Raw genomic sequence first — 19,320 nt, 5'->3', positions numbered from 1 at the left:
TAACTATCACTGTTGTATAATTTTTCTACTACATCAGGGTCCAACGATGCCAGCGGTATTAGTGACCTGTATTTTTTTCAGTGAGGAATGTAATTTGGTTCATGAGCTGACTTTTGAGGAGCAGGTCTTGGATTTTTAGACAGAAATTATCTCCTGACTTTAGAGGTTTGGATTCAGGACTGTGCAGTATTCAGAGAAACCTGTTAATGTAGCCCTTTTCTATTTGGCAGCTGTATTTCTTGGGATATCTGGAAATAATTTGGAAACACTTTGATCAACTCACGTGTGAATGTCTCCTTTTGCAGAGATCAGGCCGCTACAGGACTTGACCAATGCCAAGACTCCATCCATCTCGGAAGTGTCAGGGCGCCCATCCAGGCGGAGGCAGGACCCAGGCTGCTATACAGAGCCTAAACTCAACAGGTGGGGCTTTAAACTCTTCCTTCCCATGACCGTCCCCACGTTGCAACCCCTGATTTGCTGTCATGTGCTCACTTTCCAGGGCTGGATACTCTGTCACTCTGTTTTTCTTTAAGTTCCTCTTACCCTTTGTGTTTCTCTGACCCTCCTCTTCTGCTACAGTGTGGTTAAGCCAAAATTCTGCATTAGCACAGATGCATGTGCAGGCTTCTGTTAACAAGCTACCAACAATGTTATTTCCCTCACTGAATCAAGTACATCTCTTAGCAGACTGCACCTGTTATACTCCAGTGCTAATGAAAGATTAGCATGAGGATAAAATACAGGCTAATAAAGACAGCTATGTGGAAGCCCTAATTTTACTTGCTGCCATTCTGAAATTCTATAAAACAACTGAGTAATAGTGAAGGAAATTCTAGGTTTTGAAGAAGGTTCTCCCCTGTGAGCAGGCTGTATTTCTATTTGCTTTTTCTGGCAGATATGAGTACCTAAATAAGTAGCTGTATCTTTTCCCTAAGAAACTGTAGATTCAGTACATTCGATGGCTACTGTATAGAAACATTTAACTCCTAAAACGATGACTTTGTTGTTATGCTACTGGGTAATACTGTGTTTTCCCTGAAAAGTGTCACAGTTTGAACTTTCAGTGAGGAGTTGGTTATACTGGGTCAGAAGGTATTCTGTCATCTTATAGAGCAAGCATTTCAGTAAAATCATATAAGTATTCAAGAAATACCTTGATGGTTCAATCTAACCCTTTTGGTTCTGCAGTAAACTGAGGCGGGGCGACCCATTTACAAACATGGAGTTCTTCCACTCCCCTCTCTCCAAAAACAAAAAGAAGAAAACTGCCAAAGCCAAGGAAAGGACCAAGAAGATCAAAGAGGAAAAAGAATGGCTTCTTAAAGGATGTCCCAGCACCAAGGCAGGCAACCTAGTAACACTTCCCACGGACATGATGCCAGAAGTAAACTAGTGATTGAACAGGCAGCCCCCAAGCTCCTAGGGGCTTGTGCATGTTTGCTAGAAAAATCCCAATGTTTTGTATAGCTTATTCTTTATTTTGATTTTAAAGTATGAATAAAGTCCACATGGTCAGTATAAAAGCTTTGTGACATTTATTCCCTGCCTTCCCCTGCTCCACATTTAAATGCTGGTGCGCTTGTCTGCAAAGTCTTGGTGTGCAGATGCTTGGGGCACCCCAGACAGGTGGCTGGCTCTGCCAGTTCCCTCCCAGCCCCACATGAGGTTGGGGACACTATGCCTTAAAGGGCTGATCCTCTGGCACTGCAGATACCCACCCGAGCTGCTGAAATGGTATAAAACGTTGCAGCAGCCCAGGCTCTGACAGCCAGCAGAAGAGGCGTATGGACATACTGCCCAGTGTTGTCTCCTGTATGAGGTGGCTTTTGTACAGGTAGAGCAGCCCCCTGGGAAGTCACATTTCAGGTTGACTGAAGCCTTAGGCAGCCCCAGAAGTCAGCTGTGTCACCCCTTCTCACTGTATTTGCTGTCAGTGAGGATTTGCAGAACTCTGGAGTTGAAAACCAAGCCTTCCACCAGAACTGGGACACATGCGCACATCTAACTACAACAGCGTCTGCACTAAAGGTAAGCTAGGCTATACATTGATCAAAAGCAACTTTTACTGGGCTCTGCTGGTGGGAGTGTTGGTGCAAATGGCTGTCGCTGGTGGTGGGAACTACAGTGGACCTGCCCAAGAGCTCTGCGGAGCAGCTGGTAGACTGCAAAGCAGACAATCATTTTGGTAAATCCTGTGCTGTTTTCTATTGTTGACTGAGGTACTAGGTACCTAGTGCCTCCAGCACTTGATTTTTTAGGGTCTACTGGTATCTAACTTTGAAGGCTATTGATACTAAATGTTTGAGGGAGTGGTGGGGGCAATAAGTGATCATATTGGTGGTAAATGGGAATGGAATGTGCCTCCTTGGAAGCAAGAAAAATGTTTCTTCTTTCTCCACAGCAGAGCAGGGAGAGGGGTGCTCTGTTCTTATGATTACACTTACTGCTTCTTCTCCCAACACTGAGAACAGAGACAAGTGTTCCTCTTTCTCCTTAGCACTGCAGCAACATCCATCAGCTCATGAGGACAGAATGGGTCTTGCTGTACTCTGTGGAGTCCTCCAGAAGATGGAAACTTTGTTAGTACAGAGGAAAAATAGGGTCATCTACATTCAGGTAAATGCTACTACACTGCCTACACTTAGGCTATAATTCTAAGTCATTAAAACAAACAAAAACTGTAAGATTTTTAAGTAACCCTTTATTTGTTCATTTTTCTAAAATGTACTAAGGTTTCTCTGCCTATCTGTAATGCCAGAAGCCAGGTAGGAGCTAGTAAATAAAAGAGAGTTTGTAAGAGATGCTGTTTTAGTATGACCCGACTGCACAGTAATTTGAACTGCTGGTGTGAGAAGCCAGGCGGGAACACGGAACTCCAGATGTTTCTGATTGTTTCCATTGCTTCTGTGGGTCAGCAATGGGACTTCTATCAGCTGCACTTCTTCCATGCTTGAGCTAATAACAGAATAGCAGACTGTGTTCAATCATATTGAACACACAGTGACAGCTGCTAGCAGTTGTAGAGCTGTGTTTCAAACATATGCTCATCTCAAAACTAGCATGGTCTTTTAAACATTTAAAAACATTGCATTTCTATCCTAATCAACACTTGCAGTTCGTCAGCTGCAGGGTGAGCGTTGGTCTGGTATAATCAGTTTCTGATCTTTGAGTGGTGATACATTAGTTTGAGTTTAAAGTAGTCCCAAGCCAAAATTTCCTTTTTAGTGGTACCTTTAAGTTTAGATCTTATGCATTACCTGATGCTTACCACCACCCTATAGATCACATCTTGCCATAAGCCAGAACAAATAAAAAATCTGCTCTAAGAAGGGAGAGATTATTTTGTGTTCCTATCACATTCCAACAGTCTGTCCCAGCTTCTACTGGACTGTGCTAAAAGGTACTGGAGTCTGAGACAGAATTTCCCCATATCTGCTATTCACACAAAAGAAGGAGAGACAAATAATGTTAGCTGGCTTTTATTTTAGTCTGAACTAAAATATGTTTTAAAAACCCCAAACACAAAACCATGGATGGAATAATCTCAGTTATAATTTCACAGACATAACTTGACTTGCTTTATCACAACAGGAAAGGTAAGTAAGAACCTAGCAACTGGAGGAAAGTTTTGCACTTTTATGAGTTGTGGGGTGGGGGAAGAGGTAACAGTTCCTATGCTTCACATCCAGTCAGAAGGAGTATAACTAAATGCAGGGCCTGCAACTAGGCACTGCATCATGGCTTTATTAGGCTCTGAGCCTATAGGGCTTGTTTCCAGCATTTACTAAGTGCTTCTTCTCAAGTGCTACAGTCCTGACTGTAGTAATGGGACCAAATCCCTTAGTATCGAGACATAATGCTTTGGGTCCCTTGCTAAAGACATTGAGGTACTAGACAGAGTTCAGAGAAGGGCAATGAAGCTGGTGAAGGCTCTAGAGAACAAGTCTTACAAGGAGTGGTTGTTCACTCTGGAGAACAGGAGGCTAAGGGGAGACTTTATCACCCTCTACAACTACCTGAAAGGAGGTTGTAGCATGGAGGTTGTTGGTCTCTTCTCCCACGTAGCAAGTGATAGGACAAGAGGAAATGGCCTCAAGTTGCACCAGGGAGGTTTAGATTGGATATCAGGAAAAATTTCTTCATGGGAAGGTTGTCAGGTATTGGAACAAGCTGCTCAGGGAAGTGATGGGGTCACCATCCCTGGAGGTGCTTAAAAGATGTGTAGATGAGGTTCTCAGGGACACAGTTGAGTGCCTGTGTCACGTTAACAGTTGGACTTGATCTTGAGGGTTTCCTTGAACCAAAATGATGCTATGGTTCTGTGCTCTAGCTGGCACTAGAAGATGAAGTAAGAGATGGGCTGTAGTAGAGCTGGGACAGCCCTCTGAGCTCACTTACATTCAGTGGATAGTACAGGAGATAAGGACAGTTCTGATTTCTAAAGGTCTGTCGGACAGTAACTCACCACTGGTTTGACCAGGGCTGTGACACAGACGGGCTTTCAGTCTGACAGGAAGAGGGAAAAGAAACACAGATTACAAAGTCAGAGAGAGAAATCTCAGGTCTGCTGTGAATTATGTTAGGAATCCAGACCCACATTTAGCTTGAATACTATCACATTCAGCTGCTTAGCAAAAATAAGGCCTAGCCAGCAGCTCAAGGGGTTTAAGAAAACATGGTCTTTTAAACGTTTAAAAAAAAGTGTACACGTTCTTTTTTTTGTCTAGTATTTGAAATGTTACACAGAGTGTGATACAGCACCACTTACACTCTGGTGTAAGTGGGAGACACTTTCTTAGTGGAACTTGAGTAGAACCCATGCCTTAAAGTTTGGGCAGAGAAGCCAGCTTCCCCTTCAGGTTTTCAGCAAGCTTGTCCATGAACTCAAAGGTGTTTAGGTAGTCAGAGCGTGTGACACTGAGGGGGAAAAACAAAACAAGACAGGCATTAGTTGTAAAGCCACTCAAATGCTCAAAGCAGGTGAAGACTGTTCAAAGAGATCTAAGTCTGGCCTCTAAAACCAAGAGAGTTCTCTCCTAGTCTTCAAGCTGATGATTTTTTGCCAAAAGGCTCCAGAGAAGAGCTAGCCAGGTGGTAGTTTGTAGTGAAGTATGTCTCCATTCTGATAAATGGACAGGGCAGGATCTGGCCACTGTAGCCAGCCTGTCATAAGAGACATTGTTGCAGTTCCTTCTTTATTTTTCCCCATGTATTTGGTACAATGGAAGGAACAGAGCAACCTATACTAAGCTACTTGGGGCAGGGAGTCTCTGTACAGCACTGGGTAGAGATGAGCCCTGTTCTGTGACCAGACTCCAGCAATTCTTCACCATATTAAAGTAACTTTCCAGCAAATGCCATTCAGAAACACCTCCAAGCACAGCTGATACTCCATACACTTACTTAGGTAGACCTTTGATACAGGCAGCAAGGTCCTTTGTCATGAAGCCAGATTCAATGGTCTCAATGCAGACTTCTTCCAAGGCAGCTGCAAAGTTCTTAAGGCAAGTGTTGTTGTCCAGCTTAGCTCTGTGGGCTAGTCCTCTTGTCCACGCAAAGATGGAAGCTGAGAGAGAACACAAGATTACTCCTTCTAGAACTCCCTAGACGTTGTTCTAAACTGTCATGTGGAACATTTTTTTAATATTAAATATTAATAAAACAGAAAAAATAAAAAATACGGTATGGGAAAGAACGCTTGTATTCATCTAGGCATTCTTTGCATTTTGCACAGCTCTAAAGAAAAGCAAACGCTAGAAACTACTCACTGCCTCTAGTAATCTCTATGTGTGTGCCATTTTATCTTATTTTGTTTGTGCCCAAGTCAGAAACGATGACTGGTGGTAGGACCTTGTTACACAGAAAGTTGTTCTTATGATAAAAGGGTGCAGTCTTCTTCCTGTATGACACAGGACACCCTAGTCCCTATGCAGTTGTAGAGGATTCTTTCCCCCACATCCCGTTCTAGGTGCACTTACACTTTAAGTACGTACATTGTTTGGAGAGTGGCTGGGTCTTGAAGCATCAGGAAGACAAGTAAAATAAATAACCAACCTAAACCTTGAGGCCACTGTGGCTATAAGCTATTGTTTGCTGAAGAATGAGCGCATGTCTCAAAGGCTAGCTTAGGTCTAGCTCACGCTCCATTCCAGCCTGTTTTTGCCCCAGGCTGCAGCTGTCTCCATGGAAGAAAAACGCATTATGAACTACCAGTTTCACCACTCAGTGGTGCAATTCTCTGCAGAAAGGATGCAGATGTTCTTACTCCAATCCTGTTCTTTCATGTGTAGAGATCACTCAAGGGTAGTGAAAAGCATCTCACCAATGGGGTTAGTGGAAGTTTCTTGGCCCTTCTGGTGCATGCGGTAGTGACGAGTAACTGTGCCGTGAGCCGCTTCTGCTTCAACAGTCTTGCCATCAGGGCAGATCAGCACGCTGGTCATCATCCCCAGAGAGCCATAACCTACAGAATACACAGTATAACAAGTTCAGTGTCTCCTTCAGACAGCTCCCTTAAATTCCTCTTAATCCCCCCATGCTACAATCCCCCTACATCCTCCCAGCCTTGATGCGAGTGTTCCTGAAGAGCAGCGCCGCTGCTGCAATTAACTGCCTAGTCCTCACACATCAAAATAACAGCTTGTCTGAACAGAAAGTGCTGCTGAACCATGAAATATAGATATGCAGACATTCTGCACCATTTCAAGAAAATCAGTACTCTCACCTAACTTGCTGGACAGATTTTTACTGCAAAGGTGCAGTATGAGAACAAGAATCCTAAATAGGAAGAGTTGGGTTGACAATCACTGTTTTCCCCACAGGGTGAAAAGAAATAAACCTACTTCATATCAAATGCTCTGGTCAAAGGAACCATACGCTGGCAAAACTGGACATTCACATCACTTCTAACCCTGGAGGTTTTGGAGATCTGTGTCTTTGAAAGCTTATTTATTCAGTGCTCCAACACACAATGCTGATCCTGTGGGAGGCAGTTTACTGGCACGACTTTAGAAAGAGCATATTACATAAAGCCACTGTGGGTTTCTGCATCTGTATTTGTTTTGGCACCAGGCAGCCCGGTTATATAGGATTTTGATCAAGCACTACAAGTCTGTAAAGTCAAACATATCAATCTCTCTTTATACCTGACAGGTAGCTTTAGGTCATGAAGGTTTTCTTATCTGTAGAGCATCTGCCAGTATGCTCAGCACCAGTCAAGCTTAACTGAAGCTGTTAGTGACAGAATTTTAGCTGTCTCAATACCTTGCATTAGAGTGGAAAACCTATCAGTTGTTACAGTGGTAGGAACTGCCATCTGATAAAGAAATGCAACTACACAGTCTGCATTCAATGGATTTTCTTGTAAAAGTGAAATTAGAAATTCTTTGCCTGCCTGATACCTCCACGACTGGCCACAGGTTTGAAATGTGTAGTAAGTTCTGAGACCCAAGGCCGCCTCTTGACAATTACAGAAGATATGACACAAGATCCCAAGAGACTGCTGAGCCTGCTCCAGTGTAGCACAGGGAACATTCATACCTTGCGCAACAGAGTCAGACTGCACATCTCCATCATAGTTCTTGCAGGCCCAGACAAAGCCTCCTTCAGATTTCAAAGCCTGAGCAACCATGTCATCAATGAGCCTGTGCTCATACCAGATCTTTTTGGCTTCAAACTGGGATTTGTATTCTCTGGAAGAAAACAAACAAATCAACAATAACAGCGGGACATATAGATAAATACATGGATTGCACAATTTATGTAAGTAATTGAGTAATTGTGCACAGTGAGGTGCATAGACATACGAGTAAAAAAAACAACCAAAAACCCCCCCAAAATAAACAAACTTTAAATAATTTTGCAAGCTTTTACTCTCTTTTTTTTGCCTCACTTGCTTTGCTAGGCTATTGCAAGTCTGCTTCAAAGTCACAGAGGAGCCCACAGAGAATCTGTGACTCTGTTAGGAGAGATGAGAACCAGAGCCACATTTAGAACTTTAAGCACAGAGTCCTGCACAACATGGGAAACTGCTATAGGGAAGGAGCACAGCCCCCCCAAAGTACTGCTGAGTGTCTGAAAATGCTGAATGAACTGTAGCAGCTCACAAGGCTGGAGAGGGAGTTCCTGCTGCAGACTTACGCACTGTGGTAGGAAGTACACAACTATTCTAATTACCTGTCATAGATGTCTTGGAAGATGTCTTTAAAGCGGCCATCGTATCTCTTCAGGATGGTGTTCTTGGTGCTCATGTAGAGGGGCCAGCCTTTAGACAGTGCCATTTGGAAGGAACTATGGGCAAAATCCTTGATAGACTGGTCAAGGTTGTACATTCCCATGGCTACACCACCACAGCCTGTGGAGGAAGAACAGGTAGGAATCAACTAGATTTAGTTTTGCTTAAGGATTTGCCAGTCTCCCCATAGTATACGCTGGCAGGCACCCTGGTGTTATCCCCAGGTGTCTTGACATAGTTGTCACTTTAAGGCTGGTTCTTGCAGAAGATTCACTCTGCACTACCAGCTCAAAGCTCCAACAGTCCTGTGGCACGTGGATAGGAAGGTGGGTTTGTTTTACAGCTAGGTACATCTTAATAGCATGATCTAACACTCCTAAGAAGTTTCTTCCTAATCCAGCCTAAGCAGCAAAACTGTGAGAGGAGTGAGTGTGGCTGGACTCCTACTACCCAGATAAATAATACAAAGTATTTATTAACAAAGCAGCAGGCAGCAGTTTGGAGCAAGAGTCTGGGTCAAAGCTAGAAATCGGCTTGCTCCCATCTTAAGTGCCTTGTACCTTCAGGCTTCGGCTGCACTGCAGAACCAGCTCCAGCAGTCAGAGGCTGCTTTGCCTAGCTCAGGTAAACAAGTCCCCACATGCATTCCTGCATCTTTTCAGTACGTGTGTTTGGCCTCCCTGCAGCTTTGTTCCACCTGCTCAGGCTCACTTCCAGCAAGCTGTGGGAAGAACATGCCGGGCATCTGGGTGAAAGGGAAAGTCCTCAGACAGCTCTGTCACCATTCACATGACTCAGACTGTGTAATCCAGGTGTGTCAGCAGCCTGAATGGAAGTGCCCTGAACCTACAGCCCAGCTCACCTGGGGGAGAGCAGCATTCAGACCACGAGAGAGGGTGAAAGTAGGGTCTAGGGCTTCATGAAAAAGGCTAATCATCTTCAGAGCACAGGTCTTTGTGTTTCTAGTGAAAAGTAGATACCATGTACTTAATTTTAAGCACGTCACTACCACCACCTCTCAAGTTTGTTGTACAGTGCATTTATTAGGGATCTTTGTTCTGGAAACAACTCAGATTATTTTAATTTTATATTTTTGAAAATATCATTTGCTTATATCCATTTGCCTCTAACTCCAGATGGTTGTTACTATATGGACACACATGCAGAATGAAGACAAGAGGCCAGAGGTGGTTTATCTGCTTGCCAAAACAACAAGGTCATTTAAAGTTGATACTGGCAGGGAATGAAATTCCTGCTGTTACCAGCAAAAATACACATTGTCCTCCTGCCTCCCTTAGTGAGTCAAGGACAGAACAGAGTTTGAACAGCTACAAAGACTCTGTGTGCCCTTTGGAGCCATGGTGACAGCTATGAAGTTTCATTCAAATACTTACTTGCATATAAATAAAAAAAGACCAAAAAAAACCCCAAACATTGTTGCAATCATAAAATCCTACTGCCTATTGACATTATCTTGATTCAGTGTCGAGGTTGACCATATTAGTATAGCAATAGGACAAGTTTCCCTTCTGCAGCAAGGAGATACGCTGGCACAACAGTTATCTGTGCGGAGGAGAGTTACAGCAGTAGTACAGCAGCAATTTGCCATGCTCGCACTTCCTTGCTCTCTGCTCGCGGACACAACGCAGAGCAGTGAATCAGACTGGCAGCTGGAACCGCCACATGTTTCTAGCACAGGCTCACCTATCAAATCAAGACAGATTAGGACTGGCAGTGAAGCAGGTGAACTCCAGATGAAAGAGTGTGCAACAGGAGGCAGAGATTTAGGTTCCTGTGAGCAAGAATGCCACAGAAATCAGGCATTACAGAAGGGGGTCATGTGGCAGACTTGCTACCTGCTTGCCAAGCTGACTGGGTACAAACCAGGATTCTGTGGTTTACGTGGATCTATTAGGTCTTTGTAACTAGAATCAAAACATTGCACTCACACAGGTCACCAGAAGTCTTCAAATCCTGAACCCTTTGATCACTGATAGGCAAGAGAGACGACTTGTGTGATTTTTCCTGAATCCTGCCCCTAGAGAAACACCCTGGGTTCCAGCAACAGGTGTGTAATTGTTTTCATGCAACACAGCTCAGCAATGTCAGGACTCCTCCTGAGCCAAGCAATGTCTACAACCAGCACAGCAATATTGCTAGAAGGGACGCCAATGCCTTTGGGACTGCATCTGTTAAAATATTTAAAGCCTACAGAGTTAGGAGCATCCTTGTCAAATCTCCTTTCCACCTTGCAGAGTAAGTATTAGTTCTCATTTATATTGAAAAAAAGACTGCCTAATAAAGATAAGTACAAACTGCAAAGGTATATAGAGCCCAATAAGAAAAACTAAAAGTAGAAATAATTATACCCAAACTGCCCCCAAATATATCCTCCCTTAGGTGAAGCCCTGTTTAGACAGCAAGCTGATCAGAGTGTAAAGCATACGTGTCATCATACACAGAGTATGACAGGTGACCAGCCTAGTATGATTGTGTTTGATATGTCTCTTCAATCTCAACAAGATTTTAAGTAACTTTCCATACTTCCAGATAAATAAAGAAGGCCCAGACCTTCTCTACCTCAAAGTCATATTTTACCATCAAACAGATACAATTTCAAGGTTGAATTAAACCAAAAATGTCAGTTTTAATCACGATTAAGAGATAATACCTACTTTCAAAGTTATGGACCAGATATGTGACTGGTTTGCCTCCATCTTCTGGAGTGTACGTCATCTCCACTTTTCCAGGCCCAGGTACCACAAAATCAGTTGCTCTATACTGTTAAAAAAAATTGCCATGATGATTTTATCTATCAGGAGGACAGAACCATAAAAGACAACCTGCACTTGAGAGGACAGGGTGCAGAAAAGCACAAACAGTTGTACCAAAAAAACCACACTGAACAGGCTCTGTTCACTCAGCCATGAGGTAACTGGATTATTTTACTAGAGATGAGAAAAACAAGTAGTCAAGAGTCTGCCTGTTTCAGACGAGATCTTCCTCTTTAAGGGAAAAAGCTTACAGGTTCCTGGGCCCCACCAATTGGCAGAGCATGTATCTTTGCAGATGCACTGAAGTTTTAAAGTGCAAGGTATCCAGAGGATTGTGTGGTCAAAAAAAAGCCATTCATGTGACAACTACTGATCTCATAAATAAGGGAGAATCATACGGCACCTTAAGAGAAGCCATTATTTCCAACCATCGTATGACATTTGAAAGACAATTCTGTAGCAAGACTTCTTTGAATTCAGTAAATGGGTACACATTTTGCTCCTCTGAGTTACACAGACTCAAAAGAGCCAAGATGTACCTCAGGTTTTTCAATAGTGTCTCATCTTCCCAGCTGTCCCAAAAAGTACTATTTAAGGTTATACTTCCTTGAAATTCATCATCCTTTTTCAGGTAGTTTCCTTCCTATTGAGCAAATTGGTTCCCTGAGCTGTTCTGAAGTTACACAAGTATCTTGCTCATATGTCCTTTATATGTTCTTGTATTATTCCTTTCACTTTAATCTCATACTTTGGCAGGCTTTCAATCCTCTCCTTTAATCCATTGTTTCCCGTTATTATTTTGACCTTCTCAATTATTCAGTACTGTTAAGGATGTTGAACCCCATTCTTCTCTAGTGTCAGGGCTCTGAAATTATTTTCCTCTTGGAAATCTATTGTTTTCCCTTCACACCCCAGCTAATCTTCTGACTTGCCCTCAGTTTGTGAGTTTACCCATCTATTCAAGCACTTGGCTCTTCTAGAAGACTTTTTGTCATGTTTGGCTGCTTTACTGCTATGTAGGGAGTTCTGCAGATGTAAAGAAAAATAACTTAGGAGTTACACCCTTTAAGTATAGCCCTGTTTCATCCAAGCACAGACCCTGAATGCTCTTTATACAGCTACACTGTCTAAGGAAGAGGCATGAACCAGCCTCTCCCACACTTCACTAGGTGCTGTACAAACAAAGCTCTAGCAAGTACCCACTCCCAGGTGGGGGGCAAGGGATAAGGCAGCAGCACAGGCACATCTAAGTCCCTGCAGCTCTATATCAGTCAGGACTAAACCTGTTCAGATAAAAGAGGGGTAAGCACTGAAGTGACTCACTTGATCCCCATAAGCGTGACGGCCAATGACAATGGGTTTCACCCATCCAGACACCAGCCGGGGAATGTTCTTGCAGATAATAGCTTCCCTGAAGACAGTGCCACCGAGGATGTTTCGAATTGTCCCATTGGGAGACTTCCACATCTGCTTCAGCTTGAACTCCTCCACTCTCTTCTCATCAGGAGTGATGGTTGCACACTTTATGCCAACATTGTATTTCTTTATGGCTTCAGCAGCTTCCACGGTTACTTTATCATTTGTAGCATCACGATGCTCAATGCCCAGGTCATAGCTGTAACAAACACAAAGATGGTCAGAACTGCACAGGACTTTTGTTCATGTCCACCAGGAAAGAAACCAGACCCCATATGGACCTGTGAGTGTAGTTCTAGCACTCTGTCATAACTTAAGTCATCTTTCCTCCAGTGCAAATGCTGCTGGAGTGGAAGAAAACATAAGCTCCTATACTGGTACTTCTGCTGCTGGCAGGAGGTTGGAGAAAGGACAGTTTCAGTTTATGGCTGAGGCTTTCTGCCAGCATGGGACATAGCCAGTATCTCCTCTGCCTTCCCTTCTGAGCTTCCTGGCAGTGGAAGCTTTCAGTCTGGGATTCTAATGGTATAGACCAGCACAATCCCCTGAAGAATACGGGCCTTTATTTCAAACCTCTTGTGCTCAAGGTTCTGGCTTCCTTCATATACTGAGCATACGAAGCTATACTAGGCTTCAAATAAAAACTGCTTTGACAATGGACCCACAATCCTGCTCTGGCAGCAAAACTGCCAATATTCTTCCCCTCAAACAGTCAGAGGAAGCACATTTCCCACACTCTGTTTTAACAGCTTTTGGAGAACAACGGGTGCCCCCGCAGGGGACAGCCCTGAAGCACAGCCAGCTGGACATGAATCTGGCCATTGTGCTGCCCCAGCCAGGGGTCTGCTTTCCTTCCTCCCATCCCTTTTTGAAAAGGGGTGTTTTCTCCAGACTGTGGGCATGTATTATGCTGCTGGGTTCCCATCTGCTTGATTCTCAACAGCAGCAAGCAGAAAGCCTGATGTAGGTGGCATACAAATGTCAGGGGAAGAGGTCAGACTGTGGGTTTAATAATGGCAGATACCACTGAAGGCCTCTGTCCACACAGCTAGGACCAATGCAGCTGGATGCTTCTCTAATAATTCTAGCTTAATGGCTAGAAAAGGAAAAGGTTATTTGTTCTGCTTGACCAGATGCTGTAGATAGCATGTCCCTTTTGCCATACCAGCTGCTAGTATTTGGTTTTTTTCCAGAATGGCACGTAGGAGCACAGCTTAGGCTTGGGGAATAATTGCAACAGTTAGCTCACGCTGCCAGCAGAGTTTAGGTTTAGACATTAGGACAGAGTCTGTGCCCTACAACCACCCTTTTGCCCTCTGGGCAGACCTTCAAACACAGATGGCAAGAAGCCATAAACCTGCTCAGAGTCCACAGATGCTAGGATTCAAGTCAGGGAGTGGCTGAAACACCCCCATTTCTAATTGTTTAGGCTACAGAAAGCCAGACTTTCCAAGTGCTGGAAACTCAAGGTGTTGGAGACAAAAATGCTGACCGTGTCTGTGAGAGGCCTTCTTAGAGGCACAGTACAGAAAAAAGCTAGCTTGCTGTTAAGCTTTCACTGCTTACTGCTGTGAGGAACCCCAAAGGGGATGCCAACAGATTTTGACAAAATACCATGAGTTTATGCTTTCCAGAGTGCTTAGTGAGGTTGGCCCTTAGGTGAGTTAAGCAGGGAAATCCGCTGGCAACTTTACCAGCCTAAAAAGGGCTAGTTAGCCTCTTTGCACTAGTGCAGGAGGAGCTATAAGGCTCTCAGTGCTTAAGCAAAACATGTTCAATGCCTAATGACACATTCAAATTGCAGTACAAAGTGGCTGTGTGTCATAAAAAGCCATTACCTGTGCAAATCCAGATCTACATAAGGAAAAATCAGCTTTTCTTTAATTAGCTCCCAGATGACCCGAGTCATTTCATCTCCTTGCATCTCCACAACGGAGCCCCCATGGATTTTTTTAGACATCTTGAGCTGCAACAGACCAAAAATACCAATCTGAGTTAAAAACTGCCAACACACATCACCAATATATGTAGCCTGCATTTTTACAACGGAACTAGGAAAGAAGTACTAAGGTAGCATACAGGATCTCTCCTAAAATCTTGAAAATAACCACATTTATCCCTAGTTTCATGCTAACCAGTATTTTTCTTAAAGCCCCAGGTCCTAGGGAAATCTATCAGAGAATAAAAGTAAAGGTTAACATCTGAGATTTAAGGGCATGTGTTCTAAGGGCAAGAGCTTTAATTACGGTTGTACAAAGGAATTTAAAAACATGACCACACTCTTCCCCCGGACTCCACAAAAACAGATGAGCGCTGTTTATTTTTTAATGCACTTCATGAGTTCTGGTGCAGTTGCCTGCTTCTCCTCCTCCTGAAAAATGGGGGTTAATGGACATTAATGACAGCTCATATTGCTGGCACTATTAAGATTAATACATTGTCAGCTTCTTTATTACCTTCTTTCCCCAGGAAGGAAGGAAACAGGTATGGAAATCCGTACTTTCTCCTGGCAAGCTTTATTTCTGCTGCTAAAACAAATACTGGACAGATTTGTGTTCTGTACAGAACAGAGGATCCCCGAGACATTTGTTCACAAAGCCTCAAAAAAATCAACCTGAACTCTGCCCTTCTATTTGCACTTTGTTCCTCCGCAAAAAACAACCCCACAAGCTACTGAACTGCTCTAACACATACCCTGCTTTCTAACAGCCACAGCTCGGATTATGCAAGAGTGATGAGTTGGCAAGTCCTTCCTCCCAAGACAGCCCCGATCTTGTTCGTAGCTGTTAGGATACTACAGTGAGATACCAAGCCCTCGTGCCTGAGGTTGCAGTCTCACAGACACCAAGATCCATGAATGGCTTTATCCAGAATGAGGAGTCCTGCTATACGCAGCATCTGTTCATCCAGGTGACGTTACGCAGAGGTATGAGGTTTGCCATGCAGCGGCTCCACATTACAAGCATGTGTGGGGCCTGCTCCCCGGTTCGTTTTTTTAAATTATTATTTTAAAATTAAACTAACTTGTGCTGTACTTCTAAAATGCAATCCATTACACATTTTTAGCCTGGGAAGAGAATAAACGTTCTAAGATATGTTCTAGCTACTGCACTAAGCTTTTCCAAACTTTTTAGAGAGCAAAAATTTTAAAAAACAAGCAGTAAAATGAGGTTGTGAGTTACCGAGACTATTTACTATGAGCACATACACTTGAAAAATTAACTAGTCTGAGGCACTCCTATCCCAATGAAAGATAATATCTTGGCATGTATTAGGACTCTCTAGCTCTCATGGGAAACTTTAACTTCACATGACAACACTCTCTCTGAACTCAGTTTATTTATGCAAGTGTTTTAGGCACAATTTTCCATTGTGGCTATCTAAATAATGACTATACCACACTCCCATAGCCTGGGCACGGGATTACTACTCCATTTTGCTTTTGACACTTACACGGTCTGATTCATTTAAGCCAAAACGTGCACAGACACCCACCTACCACCACTTTTTTTGTGGCTTGGTCCCTTCTTAAATAAGACAAATCAGATTATGTTTTGCAGAGCTGGCTTCAGACCTCTATGGTGCTGCTGTCACAATGGGAACACAAAGGTACGTGAGACGCATCTCCAGCGATACATCTCCACCAACATGTGGAAACAGCATCTTCTTAAACACCTCTGACAGCATCCTACATGTCATGGCTTCTAGACTTCTCTCCCCAAAACCAATGTCCCCAGTTACTCTGTGAACAAGGGCAATGCTGCAGTAACATCCATCTTCTGCACACCACAGCCAACATGACAAGCAGCTCCTCTACAGATCACACATTCCCCGGGCGTTCAGCTCTTTCTGGCTTTGCTTTTTTAAACACTCCAGAACTATCAAAAGTCAGCAAGGCCTTTCTCCTACAGCAACCCTTCTTTAAATACACTCAATCCAGGCGCTCAGCCAAGGCGGCTTAAAAGAAACTTTGTGAATTTCCAAATACTCCTTGGTCCTCGGGAAGGACTCGGGGCCTACAGGCAATAATTAACTATTGCGACAGCTCCTTAATTCAGATTTATGGAAGATGTGTTCCCGGGGAAAGCGGCGCAGATGGCTGTCGCTAACCGAGATCCTGCCGCCGCACCCGCCCGAGGTGACACCACCGACTGGGACCTGTGCTGAGGGGACAACACCCGGGCCCGGGAAGCCGAACCCGGGGTGCTCGCAGCCCCTCAGCACCCGGAGCGTCTGCAGCGGTACCTGCGGCAGGAGGGGGTGCCGGGCGGGCAGGCTGCGCCCCGAACTGCCACAAAAAAGCCCTTGGGACGCAAATACGCCCTTTCAGGGCCCCTCTGCAAGGCGGTGAACGCCGCGCCCAGGGGGGGAAGGACAAAGGGCGCGCGTCCTCGCACCGCGGTGCACGGCGGGCCCATCCCGCCCCACCCGCGGGGCCCCGGGCGCCGTTACCTGCGCTCTGTGCGGGTCCGGCTCTCACGGCGATGCGGATCTGACCGTGCGTGGGGCCTTTTATGGGGCCGCGCCCCCGCCGCTGCGGCGCCCCCTGGCGGCCCCGCCCGGCCCCTCCTCCCGCTGGCGGGGCGGGGTCGGGCCGGCCCCCGGAGCGGCTGGTCGGCCCTGACCCGCGGCTCCCCGGCCGGCCCCCGGAGCGGCTGGTCGGCCCTGACCCGCGGGCTCCCCGGCCGGCCCGTGGCTCGGGTTTTGCGCGCTGATGCCTCCTTGTGAGGAAGCCGCGGCAGCACGTAGCGCACCGCGGCCGCTCCGCCGGGCCGGGGCGTTTCCGCGCTCTCCCAGCACAGCCGCAGTAAGTGGCCGCGTCGCCACAGGGCAGCCGGTGGCGCTGGCGGGCACGAAGGCCTGGGCGGCGAGGGGCTGGAGCGCGGGCGGCCATCCTGCCCTCAGCGCTGCGCGGGCCTGACCCCGCGGGGTTCGGCGGGACCGCCCCGCAGCGCAGCCCAGGGGACACGCGAACACACGGGTGGGCACGGACACGGACACGCACACGTTCGCTGGCGCGGGAGCGGCCATACCGGCACGACAGGCCCGCCGAGCAGCGGGGCTGCCCGCCCTGAGGGGGAGGAGAACTCGGCCCTGTGGGAGCCGGGGCGGGGAGACCGGGGAGGAACCCCGCGGGGCACGCCCGCCTCCCGGGCTGCCTCCGCTGCCGGGCAGGCGGCGGCTCCCGCTGCGGCGGCCTGGAACTGCCCCGCCCGGGAACCGCCCCGCCCGGGAGGCGCCCCTCGCCGCGCGGAGCCAGAGCAGCGCCGCGGGGGAGGCGGAGCGCGGTGACGGGGCTGCGGGGCCGGCGCAGCGCAGGGCCCCGCCCCGACGGCCGCTGCCGGCGGGTGGGTTGGCGCGGAGCCTCGATTGGCGATGCCTCGCTGAGAAGCGCCGCCATCGGCGGGCGATTGGGCAGGGCTGGCGGTGGGTTGCTAGGGCCGGGCCGGGGGTGTGAAAGAGGCGGCGCGGAGCCGGGTCTGTGGTTCGGTACCGCGGGGAGCAGGTGAGGACAGCGCGGCCGGGACCGGGCGATCCCGCGTGGGCGCGCAGTGGTGGCTCCCCGGGTGTGCGAGCTCTCGCTATGGGGCCGGGCCTATGGCGGCGCTGCGTGGCCGCTGCTCCGTCCCTCCCCGTCCCGCTCAGGTGATCCCGGGCGCGCGGCTGAGGCGGGCGGGTGTCCCCGCGCTGAGGTGGCAGTGAAGCGTGTGAGTCACGCAGTCGTTCTGGTCACAGCTGTTCGGGTTTTCCACCCGGGGTGCGCCTGGAGGTGACACCCGAGTGGCGTGGGGTGCCCGGGCCCGTCTGGCGCTGCGCGGTTCCGTGGGTTCGGGGGCCGTTCTGGATGTAAATGCTGAAAAGTGTGGAGGTTCCACCCGTGCCCGCGCTCCGTGTTTTATGGGCGGTGAGTTGGTGATGGCTGAAGGTGTTGCAGCCCGAAGTGGCTGCGAATAGATCCCCTGAGGCTGTTTGCTGTGCATGCTGAGGAAGATGCAGTCTGTTTTGTGCCTGTTAACTGATACCTGTGCCTTGCTTTCTGATTTCCCACAACATACAAATAAGCGACTGTTCCCCTGTTTGTTGAGGGTGGGGAGGGAGTGTTTTGCTTTTAGTGGGAGAACTAGAAAGGGTGATACCCTCTGTGGCTAGTGCATTGTGCAGCACAGAAAACCCAGGTGCTTCTGGAGCTAATGCCAAGTACAGTGCTCTTCTTTTCCATCTGTTTTAACGAGACTCGTACTGCTGCCACAGAAGTAATTACTGTGTGGTGGTTTTGGTTGGTTTTTTGTTGTTGTTTGTTTGGTTTTGTGTGTGTTTTGTTTTTTTTTTTTTTTTCCTTTAAGCTTAAGTTTATTTTTCCATAGTTGCTCATGTGATGTATGCAAGTTCAGAGACCTCCCTGTTTTGTTGTCTTGCCAGGTTTTAGCCGCTTGCTGAGAGACGAACATAGTTTCTTATAAAACTTCTGGTTGACTTCATTAATGGGGTGCATTCAGCATTTAAAAAGCAAGTTATCAGTTGCCTTAAGTATTGAAGAAACAATTCAAAATTTACCTGAAGGCATTTGCCATGAGCTCTGGTGTTTAAGCATGTTCAAATAATCTGTTGTTAGAATATTATTGCTGAAATGCACAGCAGCAAAATGAGCCACGACTTACAGGAGAAAGGGATGCAAAAGCGTTCCAGACTAAGACCCAACCTTACATAAAGAACCTGCCCAAAGTTTTTTCTCGAAACTTTCTGAATGGTGTCTCTCTGTTTTCTTTCTTAAGGATATGTGACTATCAGGAGAAACTCTGAGCTAAAGGTGCTTAATATACAGAGCAAGAAGCTGAAGTCCCCTGAGAAGTCATCTGATTGACTTGCAGATACCATCTTTCATGCGTTTGTTGT

General features: G+C 46.5%; 1 protein-coding gene across 2 annotated transcripts; it reads right to left on the bottom strand.

Annotated features, from left to right (window-relative positions):
• Positions 1–3,079: 3,079 nt before the first annotated feature.
• Positions 3,080–17,086, bottom strand: IDH1 (isocitrate dehydrogenase (NADP(+)) 1). Of its 2 annotated transcripts, XR_013922265.1 has the most exons (10): positions 16,879–17,086; positions 14,265–14,392; positions 12,334–12,625; positions 10,912–11,017; positions 8,179–8,356; positions 7,543–7,694; positions 6,326–6,466; positions 5,407–5,569; positions 4,772–4,920; positions 4,499–4,509 (listed from the first exon to the last, which is right to left on the bottom strand). XR_013922265.1 is itself a non-coding variant. In XM_080346399.1 (9 exons), the coding sequence occupies exons 2-9, from the start codon at positions 14,384–14,386 to the stop codon at positions 4,827–4,829; spliced, it is 1,248 nt and encodes a 415-aa protein (XP_080202525.1). In that variant the 5' UTR covers positions 14,387–14,392; positions 16,879–17,086; the 3' UTR covers positions 3,080–4,826. The 2 variants fall into 2 exon arrangements, 1 of the variants encoding a protein (XP_080202525.1); XM_080346399.1 differs by having other exon boundaries at positions 3,080–4,920.
• Between the last annotated feature and the right edge of the window lie 2,234 nt (positions 17,087–19,320).

The sequence above is a fragment of the Nesoenas mayeri genome (genome assembly GCF_963082525.1).
Source record: "Nesoenas mayeri genome assembly, chromosome: 6".
Taxonomy (NCBI): Eukaryota; Metazoa; Chordata; class Aves; order Columbiformes; family Columbidae; genus Nesoenas; species Nesoenas mayeri.
The sequence above is the reverse complement of the archived record's forward strand: the minus strand, read 5'-3'. Positions and strand labels throughout refer to the sequence as shown.

Coding starts and splice junctions, on each gene's coding strand:
- IDH1 (XM_080346399.1), bottom strand. CDS start 14,386: ATGTCTAAAAAAATCCATGGGGGCTCCGTTGTGGAGATGCAAGGAGAT. Junction 11,018..12,333: donor GTCACGCTTATGGGGATCAA/GTGAGTCACTTC, acceptor TTTTTTTAACAG/TATAGAGCAACTGATTTTGT. Junction 4,921..5,406: donor TGTATCAAAGGTCTACCTAA/GTAAGTGTATGG, acceptor TTTCCCCCTCAG/TGTCACACGCTCTGACTACC.